Source organism: Lissotriton helveticus, chromosome 2_1, assembly GCF_964261635.1.
Source record: "Lissotriton helveticus chromosome 2_1, aLisHel1.1, whole genome shotgun sequence".
Lineage (NCBI taxonomy): Eukaryota > Metazoa > Chordata > Amphibia > Caudata > Salamandridae > Lissotriton > Lissotriton helveticus.
The window spans coordinates 570,274,223-570,292,705 of record NC_136059.1 but is presented as its reverse complement, the minus strand read 5'-3'; the positions used below and the strand labels follow the sequence as shown (position 1 = coordinate 570,292,705).

The 18,483-nt window shown below is 43.3% G+C and overlaps 1 protein-coding gene across 5 annotated transcripts in view; it reads left to right on the top strand.

Annotated features, from left to right (window-relative positions):
• ANKRD31 (ankyrin repeat domain 31) overlaps positions 1–18,483 on the top strand; it is a 2,265,957-nt gene that overhangs the window by 230,463 nt on the left and 2,017,011 nt on the right. For all 5 annotated transcript variants that reach the window (XM_078675241.1, XM_078675243.1, XM_078675240.1 and 2 more), the window contains one exon: positions 17,846–17,931. In XM_078675241.1, coding sequence (XP_078531367.1) covers positions 17,846–17,931 — 86 coding nt within the window. The remainder of the gene's footprint in view (positions 1–17,845; positions 17,932–18,483) is intronic.

Below are 18,483 nucleotides of genomic sequence, written 5' to 3'. Positions count from 1 at the left end.
ATGCCATCACCGTGTCAACTATAAATGAGTGTGTGTGTCTATATAATTATATATATTCTGTGATTATTCTTGATCTAGTTTATCATTTTAGTTCTAATGTTTGGGAACTTAGTAGTGTGAATATACATATAATTGTGCTGAATCCTATTCTAATTTTTATATTTTTATATTTGTGTAGTGTATGTATATTTATTTATTTTTATTTATTTATTTATTTATTTTTTCCTACTTTTTTTTACCGTTGTTTTTTTTCTTTTAGTATTTTAGTTTTTTTTTTTTTTTTTTAGTATTGTGGGCTTTTCCTATACTTGCTCACATTTTTCCTTAATTTGCTTTATGCATTTGAGCTTGGCTTTGGGCATGCACTCTAATTGATTCGTATAATTCATCGGCATCCTGAATAGAGCGAACATTGTGCATTTTATTGTTATACATGATCTTAAGAAAAGCCGGCAATCTCATCTGGACCGTTGCCCCAAGCGATCTGAATTTAGCCATACGCTGCTCCAACTCCCACTGCCTCTCCAGAGTAGTTAACTAGGTCTTCTACTGTCGATATTAGACTTAAAGTTTAATGTTTGCCAGCTAGCTCAGAGTTCACTAGAAACTTTCTCGAATAGACAAGGAGGAGTTTAACCTCCCTGGATAGACAAGAAGGGATTTAGTTTCTGACAACCATAGAACATGACAACTTTGCTCTCCCCTAATCAAGAGTGTATCTCTAGAGTCGTGTGAAAACAAAAAACAACTTATTTTACTCAGTCAGTTCAGTGCATTCTTAGTTTCACCAGATTGTAGAGAAAAGGAAGAGACGGGCGTGTTCAATAAAAAGATGTTATTTATTGATCAGTCTCTTTTCTCATACAAGAGAAATGAATCGCTATTATTGCAATACTTATAGTTAAGTAAAGTGCATACGGTAATAACAGAATTATAAAATAATACTGTAAAAGCATTGATATGGTTTCTTAGCCATATGATACTTAAAATGGATAAAATAGATACATACATATATACATTGACTAATCGTACTCAACTGGTGCTTCTAACTACGCCTACCCCAATGTACCTGACCGAAGCCTAATACGTGGGCGGGAGTAGATAAGTAGCAGTTTAAGTTAAGTTTGTTTTGCCAAGAGTCTGCTTCAAGAATTCTCTACAAAGGGTTATTCAGTTCAGTACCTGGGATTTAGAAGGCTGGAGGGTTGGTATCTCTATCTCAGGGCTTGATATTCCAGCTGCCTGCGAGGGCGGCTTGGAAGCGCCGGAGCTGGATTTCTCGGCAGGAGAAAAGGTAGCGTCTCTCTCTCAGCACGTCAGAAAGGAGGGGCAGCGTCTGTGGGCTTCGCGGTCAGCTGGGCTCCTCGGCAAGTCTCGCTGCTCCAATCTTGTCACCACCTCGTGTGTTTGCTTAAGGCAATGTCGGTATTATTTATACCTGAAAGGTGCCGAGATTGACGTAAGGATGGACATAAATACGTCAATAAGGATGTCATACGAACTGATCGTTCGCACATTCTTTACTGAAGTTCTGGGTTAAATCAAAACAATGGCTGTGGGGATTTCCCAGGTCGTGGTAGGTTTGATTTGTTTTGAGAACACCGTATGCCTATTAGGGGGCTGGAGAAATAGTGCTTGCCTAATGAGATGGCATGCGCTATGACCTAATCAGATAACGGACTTCTGTGCCATTGTATGGCTAATCAGATAACGGGTTTCTGTGCAGTTGAATGGCTGCTAGTTAATTATTAACCAGACAAGGGTCAGAAATAGGGGGATCGATACAGTACCCATAGTAAATACATCACACACATATTTCCTCCCCCCCCCCAGCTCTGATAGCTCAGTCCACCCGCGCTAACCTGGCTCGCACCAAAAAATAAAATGATATTAACATTTGTGTTATTATCATTTTATTTTTATTTTTTTGCACTTTCGAAAAGCAGTGGGGCGATGCTCCTCCACCTTAGCACAGGAGCCGCCGCTGCTTTCGTTAAACTCGCAAAAATCAGCTCTCCAGCAATCCAAGAAGAAAACATTCTTAGGGGCTGCACTGGATACAATGCTCAAAAACGGATAACTCACACTAGAAAGACAAATGAGATTGCCAAGTTTGACACAACCAGTGCAAAGAAAAAGGTCATGTTCCATTCGCCTCTACAAATCCCTGCTGGGGATGATTTAATCTTTCATTCCCTTCGTGCCATTCTGCTGTCGCAAATGTGACAGCTCCAGAAAGAGTTAGACAGGCCGTGGATTCAAACAACAGGCTCTTCTGACGATATCCTCCATGTCACCTCAGCCCTGTCCTAGTGAATTCAAGAGGCAAACTTTCCATAGGCCTGACTTTCATACCCTAGACTTCTCTGTTAGTCATCACCTCTGTCAGACCCTTGAACAAACTTACACAGGAGCAGAGTTCCGACAATTCCCAATGCCTCTCGCGGAACCCCTCTGTCATCTAAATGTACAGAATGACAAATGGGCTACAAGGGGGGAAAGGGGATGGGGACAAAGCAGAGACTGCTTGATTCTCTCAGGTCTTCAAACTTCCTATGGACGCACCCTGTCTTATGACACAAACCACCAGTTGATAGTCTTGCTTCTTGTCTAGGTTGATGTGGATAAAAACTGTAGGAAACACATTGTACATTTGTTCAAAACATCTATATATCTGTATTTCTCAACTACTGCCATTACTACATACCTAGAGTAAATCAGGGTTGAGCACCTCTTCTACTGATGTGTTTGCATTTAAGATTATGTACAAATGGAATAACTTGTCTCCATTCCTTTTCGTTTCATAAAAGAGAAGATATCGGCTCCTGAAAGGCTTATCATACTCGTTTCCTAAGATAGTCTTTTCTTTACAATTCTTAGTTACAGATCCTTTCTTTGAGCAACTCAAGCATAGACACAAACAAATCTTTCTCAGACAGTAATTTCCAATAATAAGAAAGTTAATTTTCACTTAGCTTTCTGTATGGAATGTCCTGAGGTTTTCAGCCGCTAGCGTTTCCTGAAGGCCCTTCTGCTCCCGGTTCTTTTTCGGTCTTCAGACCCTGTGGAACAAACAGGGACACTGGTCTTGTCTTCGGGCGGCTGAATAAAAGAGACGCTAGTCTCCAGACTCTGACTCTACTAACTGGAGCCCAAGAAGGAGACACTTGCAATATGGTAACATAGAATAAGCGAGACTCCAACTTACGCGGTGCCGAAAAATAAATTGTAACCAAGACACCACTCACTTGAACAGGTAACTGCCATACCAGATTTTCGAGAAGTAACTAAACGACGCACCAATAAATGATGCCTCTACCTTATCTGACTAGCTCGACGAGAGAAACAAAAATACCTTCCTCACAGGGGAAGAAACTTGGTGAAGTGCGCAGAGTAGAATCTTTATGCGCTGAACATTCTACTCTAGGCTTCAGTGGAAAACCCTGACAACACTAGAGCGGTTTGGTACTGAGTGGATTTCGGCAGCCATCTTGAAATTCCTCTGATTCCATTTAACTCTCCATAACTTTCATAGATCCACATGCAACCCACCCTCCTCCCCTGAGAAGCTCACCTCTTTCACGGGGAAGTTATTCCCATTCGTGCTCTAAAATCTGAAGGACTTAAGCTTCTCAGAGAAGTGTTCTATAGGGTGACACAACCTGATTGGTTAGAGCTTAAGTTTAGTCATTTTTTTTTTTAAATGACTAGGATATGTTACTAAACTGAACATCTCCAGGCCTTTCCAGCAGGAGTGTTGAATTTAATAAAATATCTACTTGGCCATGGGGCAGGTTGCTTCATATATCTATTTGTCCTGTAACAAAATCCACTTGTCCCTTTGGTGCCATGTAGTGAGGCGACAAATGATGGCAGAAATCTCATTTTATAAGAGCTCTGATACAGCATATCTGATTATGCCAGGGTTCATACCATAGGAGTGTTTGAATACTTGCAATCCCCTTATGTTGCCATGTTTCCTCAGATCTACAAACTGAGGCTGTAGGTAGTGGTAGCAATAGTTCTAGGGTAAGAATGCCCTTTTGAGTCTGTGCAAAACCTACTAACTTGCATGTTTTAAGGGTTTTCAACAACTCTTCAGTAATCTTTTCCCATACCAAGAAATGTTGGAAATTTACTCCTGACAATGGCAGACGTAAAGCTTCTTTCAGAGTTGGGGGAAGAAAGTGGTTGGAGGGAAAGTGAACTTGCAAACACGCAGATTTTCGCATGAGCAAATCTACACATGCATATTTGCTCATGCTAAAATGTAGTTCACAAATATTTTCTAGGAGTACTATTTCTTGTCCTACTTCTGTGAATTCTTGGGAATTAATGAAAGCCGTATAGCTGCACTTAATGCAAGGACCTATAATCAGCACACAAAGTAGTTTTGTTCAGTGCCAGTAACTACTGAGACAGTGTATGCTTTTTCAGACCAAAAACAATTTTAGCTTTTGCCAATGTTTGCTGTAATAGTGAGGCCCCTGCAGCCCCCACACCAATAAGGGTGTACAAAAAACATGCCAAAGCAAGTCACACATTGACCAAACTAAAAAGCTGACCACCAATTTCAGACCAACAGGCTTTGCCAATGCTTGTTTATTTTTGTTTCCCATAATCTTTTTGAAACTGGTTACACTAAATGTCCATTATGAATATTTTGGGGAAATACTAGCATGCATCAACTCATGTTACTAAATGATACTGCAAAGAAATGGTACCTGAAATTGTACAGTAGTTTAGCAAAATGTTTTTTATGAACATTTTATTTTAAAGCAAAGAATCATCAATCTTGCTTTCAAGATGCTGCAAATATTTGGATCAAATCAGAGAGCATTCTGGGAGCATTATACATAGCCTCATATTACTAAACTATGAAAACGTGTGTTCACATTTCTATACTAGAACCACTGTCCATAGTACAGTCAGAGATTACATTTACTTAAAGCGCTCACCCTAATAATAAAGGGTTTCAATTCATGAACCATAAATAGAAGTTTGAACGGTATAAACATATGGACACAAATATTACCTTAGCTGCCGACAGTGCCCTTCCCTGATCCATAATGTGGTACTGCAAACTGGCAGCCAAAGGGTATGTGTTGCAGGGGTTTGGGCCTACTTGTTCCAAGGACAAAATACACATGAACACTTGTTGCCCATGACCCCAAACAATATGTCCTGGGCGTTGGGCTATAGGATTTCAACATCCCTGTTCCAGTCTATCTTTATCATTACACTGCTTTCTAATGGTACTGGAGTTCAACAATGGGGAAAGATTCAAGCATGTGAATCTATGAAAGATACCAATACTGGAGAACTCCAGTTATAGATAGGTAACGTATTTTCCCATTTTTTAAGGCCTATAAATCCGTAATGCAACATTGGAATGAAAGTGGACGTTCCTGCTATATTTGCCAATGTCATGCCAGGATCTAGGTAGTCTGCTCTAGTAGGGGCATTTGTTTGATGGGAATGTATCCTGAATGGTAAACATGTATGGAACCCTGCCCTCACTCCACTGGATGTGAAAGTGGTATCTTCGTTGTTGACCAAGCCAGCTCACTGTTCTAGTGTGTGCGCCGAGGCAAAGGCCTGGCCACAGTGATTCTCTGTTCTAAATTCTGGAGGAGTGCACCAAGCGTGATCTCTTTACTGACATGGGACTACTGTCAGTGCCCTGAATTGTTGACCTGAAGGGGTTGTGGCAGCATTATTTATAGGTTTTCTATAATACTAGATGGACCCGTAGGTATCAGAACACTTTACATAAAATGCGCTTTACATATAATGTGAGACCCTTAGATTCAAGTACTTGCATGTATAGAGACAAAGAGAATCGTTAGGCAGTTAGGATAGTTAGTATGCAGACAAATAAAAGAGAATAAGTTAATGGAGTAAATGACATATTAGACAGCTGAAACAATCCGTCAGCCGACCGTTGCAAAGTGTTAGGAGTAAAGAGTGTGAGCTATAGGAACACAATTCTGTTAGCGAGCGTGTCAAATTATTTGTTGAGAAGAAGAATAGAGGCAGGGCTTTCATTCGAAATTCTATGAGGACCTTATAGAATGGTGGGGTATCTGTCTAGTCTTTTTATTACAGCATCATTCAATTCAATGGTTCCTGCTCAGCATGTTTAGATTCAAATTGCTCACGGGTTAGATGGGAAAAAAACGGAACCTTGAGAACTGTAGTTGGTGGCTGGAGCTTCTTTTCATGGCATAAACCTAAAACCTGTATTGGATAAGAACTGTGGATTCAGTTATTTTAGTTCACTACAAAAAGAACTACTGATTAGTCATTCCTCAGCACTGGCGTTTGATGAATGGTAAGGAAGAGGTGAGTCAGTGGACTCTTATCAACACACACCAAGAAGGGCGGGCCTTTACATTTAGTTAATTTTTCACAGTCTGTGTTTGGAGAAAACCCACAAGGTTTTTAATACTGCCCGAAACCACTAGTTAGTGGCATGCTTCTACACCCTGCTGCAGGCCAACATACAGGGTGGAGCTCAACAATTATTTAAAAAAAAAACACTAAGGAACCATTTTTGCAGAGGCAGTGATTCAATTAAAACTATCTAGGCGGGTACCCTCTATATTACTTTATTCCTGGTTCCTTACTGATAGGGTTAAAAAATGTATGTTGCGGATGAACTTAGGGAATTATTGTCCCTGTAAACCTCTCTACTTTATATCGACATGTTTTTTGTCAAATTCTCCAGCCCCTATGGGGTTTATGGCATACCTCAGAATGTAGTTCCCGTTTCCTTACCTCTCACAAATATATTTCATAAGTGAGGTTTATAGTGTGTACTTTCCTGTCCTATTATAGTAACACGCTTGGAACTTCCTATGATAAAGTAATATCCGCTTTAGTTTATATACATGTGACCCATTCATCAGTGCATTGTATGGGTTAGCTCATCATGCCCTGTGAATTACCCCTTTCAAAGATGATCTCCACTTAATTGTTTTTGCACACTCTTATCTAATATGATCTCTTTACTCTTACCTCACACGCACACGCGCACACACACGCGCACACACACACACTCTCTCTCTCTCTCTCTCTCTCTCTCTCTCTCTCTCTCTCTCTCTCTCTCTCTCTCTCTCTCTCTCTCTCTCTCTCTCTCTCTCTCCCTCTTCCCCCCCCCCCCCAACCCCAGGCCGGGGTCGTGACTCATTTTAATTCTTTAAAAACACCCAAAATAATAGCCTGTGTTGTCATGCAACCCAATTTGTTTCATATGGAGACAATGTACCCCTTACCCAAGTTTCACATATTCACTTCCAGAATCGAAATTTACCCAGCATTGTGAATGTAAGTTTCATTTCTATTAAGGACACGGAGGCGAGGATTATGCTGTTCTTTCTTCGCTTTATTCCCTTAACAAATTTCACAGCAGCCATTTATACCTAACCTGAAGAAAAAACATCAACTCTCATGAACCATAGGGAGGTCATCTCAACATATTCCTTCCATAGTGTCCATAAAGTGCCTTGACACCGTTATTGCCGCCTACTTCTTCGCGCGAGGCCAGGTAACGCTCATCTCACCGGTCCTGTTTTGACCCGTCGCTTCCTGAAAAAATTGAAACAACGTAAGGTTCCGAACAAACTATGTGAGAGTCAACGATTAATCATAATCCATTACTGACAACTCAAAGCCACATGGATGGGAAATACAACTCAGTGCTAACGGTTTTGGAAAGCATAAACAGCTTACTTACCACCATTCTGAGAGGGTTTGCACTGCAAGTGCCCCGGGCAGGATAATCCTCTTCCATGTCCTTAATAGAATTGAAACCTACCTTCACGATGCTGGGCAAATTCCGATTCTACGTCAGGACTGCAGGATCAGATTATGCTAGTTTAAAGCTTACCATCAACCGAGCGACCTCTATTAATGGTTTAAAGTAAAATCTTTTAAAGGTCGATTCTGAGGACCAGTCCGCTGCCCGCATCAAGTCCTCCAAACATGAAGGCCTTAGACGCCATGGCATCCCTGGCCGAATGGGCCCTGAAGATTTTCGTGTCAATGCCTGCCTCCTGCGTAACTCATCTCACCCACCTAGCTATGGTGGCAGAGGAGACTGCTTTGTGGGGTTTCTTTAGAGCAATAAGCAACTGCAGTTTGCCCGGTGGGCGGATTTCGTGAGTCAGCTCTTCGTATTCCTTGAGGCAACCCACAACACACAATTTCGGGGCGGCCGGGAACCCCGGATATGAGATTGGAAGGGTGAGTGCCTTGGTGCGGCGACCCACCATGATAATTACCCCGTCCGGGGAGAAAATTCTTGCAGTAATATCTAATGCCCTCACATCCGAAACTCTCCTGTAGGAGAACAAGCATAGCAACATTGCCAGTTTAGCTGAAAGTTCTTTTACCGAGAAGATTCTGTTCGGTTGCCAGGATAGAATGAGTTTCAAGACCAAGTTGACGTCCCACATGGTCAAATAGCGTGGCTCTGGAGGTAAGGAGAGACGAGTACCACGCAACAATCTGCAAACAAAGGGGTACTCACCCACTGGAGCCCCTTCTACCGGAGTGTGCCCCGCGGAAATTGCAGGTCCGATTGCGTTGATTGAACAGTATGCCAAACCTTCTGTCGCCAGGTCAGCCAGAAAACCTAAGTTCTGGATAACGTCTGTAACCATGGGATCCAGGTTCCTTCGAAGACACCAACGAACCCACCTTGTCCAGGCGGAACGATAACGATAAGTTCCTCTATTCTTCAATTATTTAAATGACATTTCGTTAAACAGCACTAAAACCTGTCCAAACATCTGTGCTGTCTTCCCACGCCTTACACAAGAGGAGCTCAGCCGGTCTTGATAGACCCGGGAACAACCAGCGTTGCCTGAAAGACGCCACGCCATCAGTTGCAGGCAGCCCTGGCAGATGAGGCAATGTGGTTCTAGATCTGGATTTAGAAGCAGATGAAGAAACGGGGGGAGTAGGATTGGAGAAACCCAAGAAAGTTCCAGAAGAACCGGAAAGCACACTTGGGACCTCCAAAGCGGAGTCACCATGACTACCTCTGCCGCCTGCCGGCTGATCTGGGACGCAGCTCTTGTGATCATTGAGAATGGGGGAAAGCCGTAAACCTTCTCCTGACCCAAATCCTGGAGGAAGGCATCCATAGCCGACACCCGAGGGTCTGGCCTCCAACTGAAGAACCGCGTAACCTGATTGTCGAGGCGTGACGCAAAGTAGTTGGCTGAAAACAGACCCCACAGATCCGACAGCCATTGAAAGACCTGAGTCCAACTTCCATAGACTGGAATCGTGCAGGTGTCTCGAGTGCCAGTCCGCCACCTGGTTGACGCGACCCGGGAGGTATTCTGCTGTCATCGAGATTTGATGGTCCAGGCAAAATTCCAAAAGTCTTTCGCGAGGTTTGCCAGTGCACAGGAGTGGGAACCCCCAGGTGGTTGATGTACCGGCCTGCCGAAATGTTGTCCATCTTGAGGAGGACACAGGATTGAACTTTGTCCCTGGTCCAACAACGGACGGCGAAGGACCCTGCCAGAAGCTCCAGGCAATTGATGTGAAGAGCCTGTTCGTCTAATGACCAGCCTCCTCCAGTGGAGAATTCCCCGCAACGGGCACCCCAACCAGACCTGCTGGCGTCAGACTCGATGATCAAGTGTGGAACGTAGCCAAAAATTGCCCGCCCGTTCCACGCTTCCATGTGGACCTAACGATTTCTCATTTCGCTTCTCCGGTGAGTGGCACCAACTGGGTGTACGTCAGACCTTTCCACAAGTGATGTGCCTTCAACCGCTGTAGGGCTCGGTAGTGCAGGGGGCCTGGGAAAATTGCCTCGATGGAGGAGGAGAGGAGGCCTACCAGCCGAGCAATTTGCCTGAGCGATGTGCAGGGCTTTGAAATGGTCTGCCACAACTCTTGGCGGATTTTGTCCGTCTTCTGTGAGGGCAGGCTCAGAGACGACTGAACTGAATCCACAATGAACCTAAGGAAAATTACCCTCTGAGACGGTGTGAGGATCAACTTTTTTTCGTTGATGATGAACCCCACCCCTTCAAGAGATCCACTGCAGTTGGAGCCGATTGGACAGGGACCTGGGGCATTACGCAATGATGAGAATGTCGTCCAAGTAGATGATCATGCGGATGCCCCTGGCGCTCAGAAATTCCACCGCAAGGTGGAGTTCCTTGGTGAAACATCATGGTGCTGAGGAAAGACAAAATGGAAGGAAAGTAAACTCGCAGACAAGGTCTTTCCAACGGAACTGTAGAAATCGACGGTTAGGAGGGTGAATCGGGAATCGGGTGAGTCTGATGGTAGCAGTATGTCCCGAAGGAGGTGAATCCCCTCCATTTTGAAACGGCGGTACACCAACCACCCGTTGAATTCCCAGAGATTGATAACCGGGCGCCACCCACCATTGGACTTTTCTACTAGGAAGATATTGCTTAGGAACCCATCAGGATGCAGGACCGATTGACAGATGGCTCCTTTGAGCAGGAGTTCGGCCACTTCCTTGTCGATAAGTTCTGCAACGCGGGTCATGAAACAAATGGGTCAAGGTTGACATTTCTGCCGAGGCAGATGGTAAAATTCTATGCGGAAGCCCTGTATTGTTTCAGAACCCATGTGTCTGAGGTGATGGAGTCCCACGCAGCTTGAAAGCCTGCCAACCGCCCACCAAAGCAAACCTGGTAGGAAGGTAAGACACTCACCGTTTGAATTGCCTCCTCCGGAGTTGTTCTTGAAGCCTCCACGGCCTCTAAAGCGCTAGTCTCTTGTGGGGTAGAAGTTGTTGTAGTTGGCGCTGGTGTTATACTGGCCACGTCCGGAGCCATGTCCTTTGGTGGGATTATGCTGGAATCCACGGCCGGCCGAGCGCCCCCTGCCGCTACCGGTCCCGTGGAAAACCCACGAGTGAACACTCTTTTATGTTAAACTGTGCCTTATCTAAAGAGGTAAAGGTAGCCACAAACTTTTTGAGCTCCTTTACAAAAGGATCCCCATAGAGACCACCATGGGCTACTGGCCCGTCTCCGAGGAAGTTAAGTCCCCGAGTTTGGGATCCAGCTTTATTAATAAAGAACGGTGATGCTCAGTCGACAGCGAGCAATTCGCATTGTCTATAAAAATGATGGCTCGCTGGGCCCAATTAGATAACACCTCAGGGCAAATACCCCTCCTCAGCCATGTCCAATATTTTAGTCATGGGACCAATGGCGTCAAGTAGCTTATCCTGACAGGAGTGCCAGGATCCGTCTATGCCTTTGCGTGGGTCCTTCATATTTTTCGCAAAAAAGTGGCCATTTTGGAGTCTAGTTTGGGAGTACACGCAACCTTGCCATTGACAGCGGGCCGAGGGTAGTCCGCTCTCAAGCAACCCCGTGCCTCCTTCTCAAGGGGCTTGCGGAGACGACCAGCACCAAACTTGGCTACTTGAAAAACAAAAAGGAATTTCTGCTGTTCAACCATCCCAAGAATTCCTCTCTCCCTTCCAAACTAGAAAGACATCGCCTATTTAACAGCGCCAAACACTTATTGATTGAGAATAGGGCGTGGTAGATTAAATGTGTTCATCCTCGAATTCTGAGACATAGAGGTATGCCAATCTAGGCTCAAGAGAACTTCCCATGCATGTTCCATGTGACTGTAGATACAACGTGTCTTTGTTTTGGAAGAAAGTTTTTGTAAGGGCAATCTCTGGCAGATTTAGTATGGGGTTTGAAAGTGCCAGTCATCCATGTAAAGTATTTTTTCTATCACTCTCAAAGTTTCCTCCTGGCGGATGCTAGTGTAAGATTCAATATCTAACCCCACTAGGAGTTCACTGATGGGATCAAAGGCAATATACTTAATTAAGTTCAAGACATCTCTAGTATCTTTCAGGCAGGAAGGTTTTTTTCTCTTCTAGTGGTCTCAGGAAAAAGTCACAAGATTGCGAGAGGTTCCAGTAGAGAGTTAATTCCCGACACAATAGGTCTGCCTGGTGGTGGTCTGGTTTGTGCTCCTTCGGTAGGGTGTAGAAATTGGGAATTTGTGATTTCTCTTTGCATAGAAATGTTGCAATGCTGCCTCTTTCTGGTCAATCCAGTTGTTTGCGAAGCCTTCCTTGACCACTCCTGTTATCATTCTCTGTAATTCAGGTGTGGGATCACTTCTCTTATAATTACGTCTATCCGAGAGTAGTAAGAGACATTTTAAATCATACGCCTCAGTGGTTTGTCTGCTGGTTTTATAGTTAATCTGGGGTTGTCTCTGAGTTCCTGAATAGCTTTACTCTCTTCTTTAGTTAGATTGAAGAATGTTTTTTTAGGTAATATGTTTTTTAATCAATGTCCCGCAGTACTTCTTGTTCAAATGTGCCTGCTTCCGATGGGTAACTTTGCTAGAGCTGGCGTGAAGGTAGACTTGGGACTTAGGCCGGTGTCTCCTTCTACAATCTGAGCATATGGGTGGTTCTTAGGGACACATCCTAACCCTTTTGTAAGGACTTGTTCTTGTTCTCTCGTCAATATGGTGCCTGTCAAATTTACAATTAAACTATTTCCCTGCTTGAGCTTGGTTGTGTATCCCGTGTCATGCTCTGTGTGACCTCTGGTTCAGATCCTCCCACTGTACTCTGGCCCCTGTCTTTGGTTCTCCCAATTCCCCTGCCTCTGCCTAAAAAGGGAATGGTAATAATTCTTTATTTAGATATAAAACCATATCTTTAAAAGATTACACAAATCGCATTATGCACAGTTTTATGGATAAATGGATATAAAAGTGATAAAAGAATAAAATGTAACCGTAAGCATGATAGTTAAAACATTTCAATTTGTAGATTAGCCTTCCCGGTCATAGAAAATTCTATTAAAGTACTTGTTTGATCTTGTCAATCTGCAGTTCAACCTCAGCAATGTCTGTTTTATCTAGGTTGCGATACATGTGCTGAGTAAATTTAGACAAGTTTATGTTTAAGACAATATTATCTGGAGACAGAGCAGCGATAATGGCATGCCTACAGGTCCGAACTCCCAGCCTGTTCCATTCTGGCTTAAGCAGACATCTGCGTTGGAAATTGAATAAGGGACAGATGCAGAGCACATGCAAGATTGTTTCTATTGCTAACCCGCATCCTCTGCATGTTGTGTCTTCCTTCTTACGGCGCCAGGTGGGTAGATTTTGGAGAAAGCGCCAATCTCCCATTCTTAAGGCAATCAGGCGGCGCTTTAGATAAAGTGAAAATGTCGTGGAGAGGTAGGCAGCTGGGCTCAATCGTTTGTAGGAGTTGACTACCGCCCAGGAATGACTACGTTTCGTGACAAGAGCTTTGTCTGTAGCCAGAGATTTCAGTCTTACACATTTTTTGATTATATTTTTAAAAACAGTCTGACTGGGGTTAAGAGCCCAAAGATCGGCAACTGACATTTGTTGGATGTAATCATTCAGAAGGCGCCCGAATGTTCCCCCTGGATTAGTCTCGTAGATTTCTTTCCAGATTAGGGATTCTAATGTACCTGGATCGGCCTGTCTTAATTTATGACATAGCTTAAGGTAAATACCCACATTAGAAACATCATAGTTGATTAATCCCAGCTCTAATCTAATCTGGGCTGGGGAAGCAGTGCTCGGTAAATGAAGTACCTTTCTGTAGATTTTAGTTGTATATTTGTTTAGGGCAGTATTCATTTTGCCTTTAAAGGTCTCTATGCCATAAGAAAGTGTTGGCAGTGCTCGGTAAATGAAGTACCTTTCTGTAGATTTTAGTTGTATATTTGTTTAGGGCAGTATTCATTTTGCCTTTAAAGGTCTCTATGCCATAAGAAAGTGTTGGCCCAATTTTTGCTCTAAGGACTTCTAATAAAGGGGCAAAGGTTGGACCTGAGAGTTTCTTCGATAGTTTGGCCAAGGATACCACTAGGGCCGTAGTTTTAGCTGCAATCACACTGCTTTGCTTTGAAAAGCTGCCCCTTGTGTCCAAGTGGACGCCTAGATATTTGTATGATTGGCCAATCAAAAGATTTGTTTTATTAATTGACCAACCACCGCCGCTGTAGTGTTTCTTACCAATTGGGACTATCAGGGTTTTCTCCATGTTAATTTCTAGTTGATTGTCAATCGTATATTGGGATAGTGCAACAAGGAGCCTTTGTAACCCTACTCTAGTGAGGCTAAACAGGGCCAAGTCGTCGGCATATAAAAGGTTACATAATGCCGCGCCTCCTATTTTGGGGGGATGACTATTTACCTTGTCTAGAGTACTTGACAGGTCGGATATGAATAGGTTAAAGAGAAGAGGGGCCAGCACGCATGCCTGCTTGACACCACGTGAGGTCATGATTTTTCGCGAGAGGTGCGAGCCGGACCCTAACTTCACTCGAACCCATGTGTCAGAGTAGAGTTGAATAATTGGATTCAATATTTTGTTTGGAATACCCCACTGTGTCAGTTTTTTCCAGAGAGCCGCCCTAGGCACTCTATCAAACGCTGCTTTGAAATCGACAAAGCGCAAAAGACCATTCTGCTTGTTGATAAGGCTTTGTCGATTATAGTGGAAACTGCCAGTAAATTTGTCGTTGTTCCTGAATTGGCAACAAACCCTGTCTGGTTCAGGGGAATCAGATCATGGTCCTTTACCCATTGCCTTAGATCCTCCAGAATGAGTCCTGCAAAATGTTTTGCCTCTATGTCCAGTAGGGCGATTAATCTGTAGTTGTTAGGCATAGCTCGTGATCCAGATTTATAAATGGGATGAATTATTGCACCCCGCCATGAGTCCGGGATTGTTAGTGTTCTCAGGGTGTAATTAAAGAGATTTAGTAACACCGCGGACCAGAAGGGGATGTCCGATTTGAATAGCCTTTGTGGCAGGCCATTCGGGCCTGGTGCCCCATCTTGTCTCCCCTTTGTCACTGCTTTGGCAACTCGGTCCTCTGTTAGTGCAAATGCAGTGGTAAGTCCCAGATTTGTTTTCAAGAAGGTATTCAGTGATACATCTTCTGCAATCCCGCAACCCCTAGGTGGTCTGCTGAAATCCTGGTTATCTTGTGCCTGGAAGTGATCTGTTAGATATATTACCCATTCTGCTTCCTGTATATTTGCAGAGCCAGAGTGTGTTAGGTTCAGATTGGTGCGGTTAACAAGGGACCAGAATTTCCTTGAGTTTTTTTGCTTGCTTTCCCACCAATTTTGCCCAGTATTGGTTTTCCTGAGCCCGTTTCTCTTGGGAGACTGCCCTCCTGAATGCTTTTTGGGCATGACGATATGTGGCAAGGAAGGCACTGTTCCCCGGGAATTTTAAGACCAACCTCAGTGCAGTGTTCCTTGCTCTCTTTAGTGGTTTTGTGGCGGCGTAGGTTGTGACCCCTGCTGGAGGTAAGCGGTTTGATCTCTGCACAGTCGCAGGATATGAGTTGATTAGATGAAGGCACAGCTGCGACCATTTCCGTATTGGGTTGACATCTTTATCAGGACTACCTGTTATAAAGTCCTTGCTTGCTTTTAAAACACTCAGACTATTGGATTCATTCCATTTGAGGCATTTAAGGTTTTCGGTGTGAATTCCCTTGTAGGTTGAAGGAGCCGCTTTATGGAGTTCCGGGTTTGTAGTGAGGGTGATAACCTGGGGCCTGTGGTCGCTTTCAGACCGTGGGAGGATGCAGAAACAGTTCAACTTAAACAGTAGTTCTGAATTGCAGATAGTAAAGTCTAAATAAGACTTTTTTCTTCCATTCGACCAGGTCCAGTTTGGGGGTGAATCGCTTGTTGTCCTTCCATTCACGACCAGATAGCCTGCGTTGTAGAATCTCATCACGGAGAGTTCACCTAATATGTTTGGGGCTTGGTTCGGAGGTTTGGATTGAGTCAAGGCCTCAAAGTTGTTAGTCAGGTCTGGCCCTTCCATGTCTGCTGCGTTCCCCTGAAATAGATTTGTGTTGAAATCTCCCGTGAAGATGCGGTCCGAATTGGGATAATCAGTAGCGATGTCATTCATGATTTCGCACAATCGGACCAGGTGGTCTTTTTTTGTACGGGTGCTAGGGTTAATGTACACATTGACGAGGAGAATTGGACACTGCATCCCCCCGGGGTTGATTTTGACCCCAAGTAACCAGTCTTCTTTGAGGTGAAGTTGGTTGAGAGCAAAGAAAGGGAATGGTGTTATGGTAGTATGGGTAGGCGTGTGCTTGTGGGTATCCTGGTGCCCATCCAAATCCTAGGCCTGGTGGTGGCAGTAGGTTGGGGTTTAATGGAAATGCCTGTGCATGCCCTCTGAACATGATTCTCCCTCTTTCTCTTCCTTTCCATTTGGGTCTGAACTCACTGTCACTGCCAGAGCTCACAGTGTCTGTCTCTGTTCTGTCTGTGGATCGTCTTCCCCTTGTCACGGCCTCTCTCTCCTTCGCATACTTATCATTGGTGTACGGGTAGATTGTTTCCCGTGAGTATTTATTTAGATCTTTTTGTAGTTTATTGGCTTTTGATGGAGTTAACTATTCCTTGTAATCATTCACTTCCCTATTCGTCTCATCTAACTTATCTTCAATAGGGTCAGCTTGTACTTTGGTTTTAAGATTATTCTCATTTGTTTGTATTTGAATCAGAAGTGCATCTGAGATTCACTTAGCTGTGTTTATAATCAAAATGAACCAATCCCTGGTGCACTTCCAGGCTATTAGCGACCAATCCTCCCTAAGAGCAGCATCTTCAAGGAAGAATAAGGGTTGATATGTCACCAGTAACCCTCTTGGTGCAGCATTGGCTCTAAGATATTCCGTCAGAATTGGCCCGTGTAGGATTGTTTTGATCTGTTTTTTTTTTTGTTCTACGAGTGTCCCATCCATCAATATGGGTTAGTGCATGTGTGAGTGTATACTCTCCCAGGAAGGTGAGCATTGATAGAATAGCTGATGCTGCCTCCTCTGTGTACGAAAGACCTTGTTCTTCCATCATTATTTTCTTCCTATTGACTCAGGGAGCTGGTTCCTTGTATCCAGGGGTGAGGAAGTTTCAGTGAAGGGCATGCCTTTTTGTTTTTTCCAGACTACACATTAAGGAAGGCCGAAAACAGCCAGATTACAAGTTTTCACATTTATGTGTGCCCAAGTTCCAAGGTCCAATGCAGGCAAAGAAATTAGTTAACTGTAACTGCAATACTTCAGTTTTGGTATCTTTCAGAGATCTCCCTCCCTCTTTCCTAGTCAGATGCTCACTACCATTCATGCTTGTTCTATGAAATCTGAGATATTGCAGCTCTAGGGGCATTGGGGAGGGGGTCTAGAGCTTCGAACTTTCACCTCATTGCGTGAAATTTGGGTTTCTTCAAATGAGGTGCATGTGCTGCAAAACAAACACTGTTGAAGGGTGATTGCTCATTTTAAGAATGTTTATTGTTGTTTTAAAATTAGTGGGGATTCCCAGTCTGACAAATGGGAATGATTCTAGCTTGTGAATCTATGAAAGATCAGATACTGGAGAACTGGAGTTACAGGTAATTAACTAATTACTTATGCCCTCTCCATCATCACTACTCAGACCTCATCAAGAAAGGTTATTATCAAACTGTTGCTCATTCATTCATTCATTCTTTCCATAGCATAACCACTCATGGCCATTGAAGTCTACTGATACAGCTACCAAATAGCGTAACTTTAGGGTACAGCAATAACTTGGTTTTGACAGAGAAAATACTATCCACAATTGATTTCAAGTCCACTTTTAATCTCCTAATCAATGGCTACCGTGCTATTTGTAGCCTGTATGAAGGTTCACCCACCTGGAACCATTGTTTTGTGGGAATTTTTAGATGCGTTGTAAACTTTGGAAGTCCGCCTGTAATAAATAATGATTTGTCTTGTTGCAGAACTTCCTTCCCCTGAGATTCAGCTCATCTGCAGAGTTAGTCAGCAGTGGAAACATAGTGCGATTAAAAAGATGTTGGTAGATCAGGTAGGTCAATGTGCTCTTCATAAATGTATTGTATCATAGAAAAAAAAATTGGTATGGAAATACGTAAGTATTTACCAAAGCCTTTTTGATTAGTTTGTCAAAGTGGGCATGGGTGCATTTGAAGTGACATATTTGAAGTTAGTTTATGTTAAAAACATTACTTTTGAATGGGCAATCTACAACCAATATACAGTCAATCTGAATGCTAATTCAGCTGTTTTAAGAGGATACCTGATGTTGTTGAAGATTTGTAAATCATCATTGTTAATGTCAATAGCCTGTAGTTTTATTGTTTAATATAAAATATTATTTGGATGTTGATGATGGCAGTAAAGAATGATAGGACAACATTGTGACAAAATCCCCCAGCTACAAACAGTAAGAGGCAGGAGGGGAGGAGTATTTGATAGGCATCAAATCCTTAAAGACCTAAATGTCCCGAATCAAAAACAAGCACTGATAAATACATTAGGTTTTGCCTATGTGATTAATAATAAGCTTTTTTGTTGTAAAGTGTCGCTTGCTGAGTAGTTGCACAATATAAGTTACAGA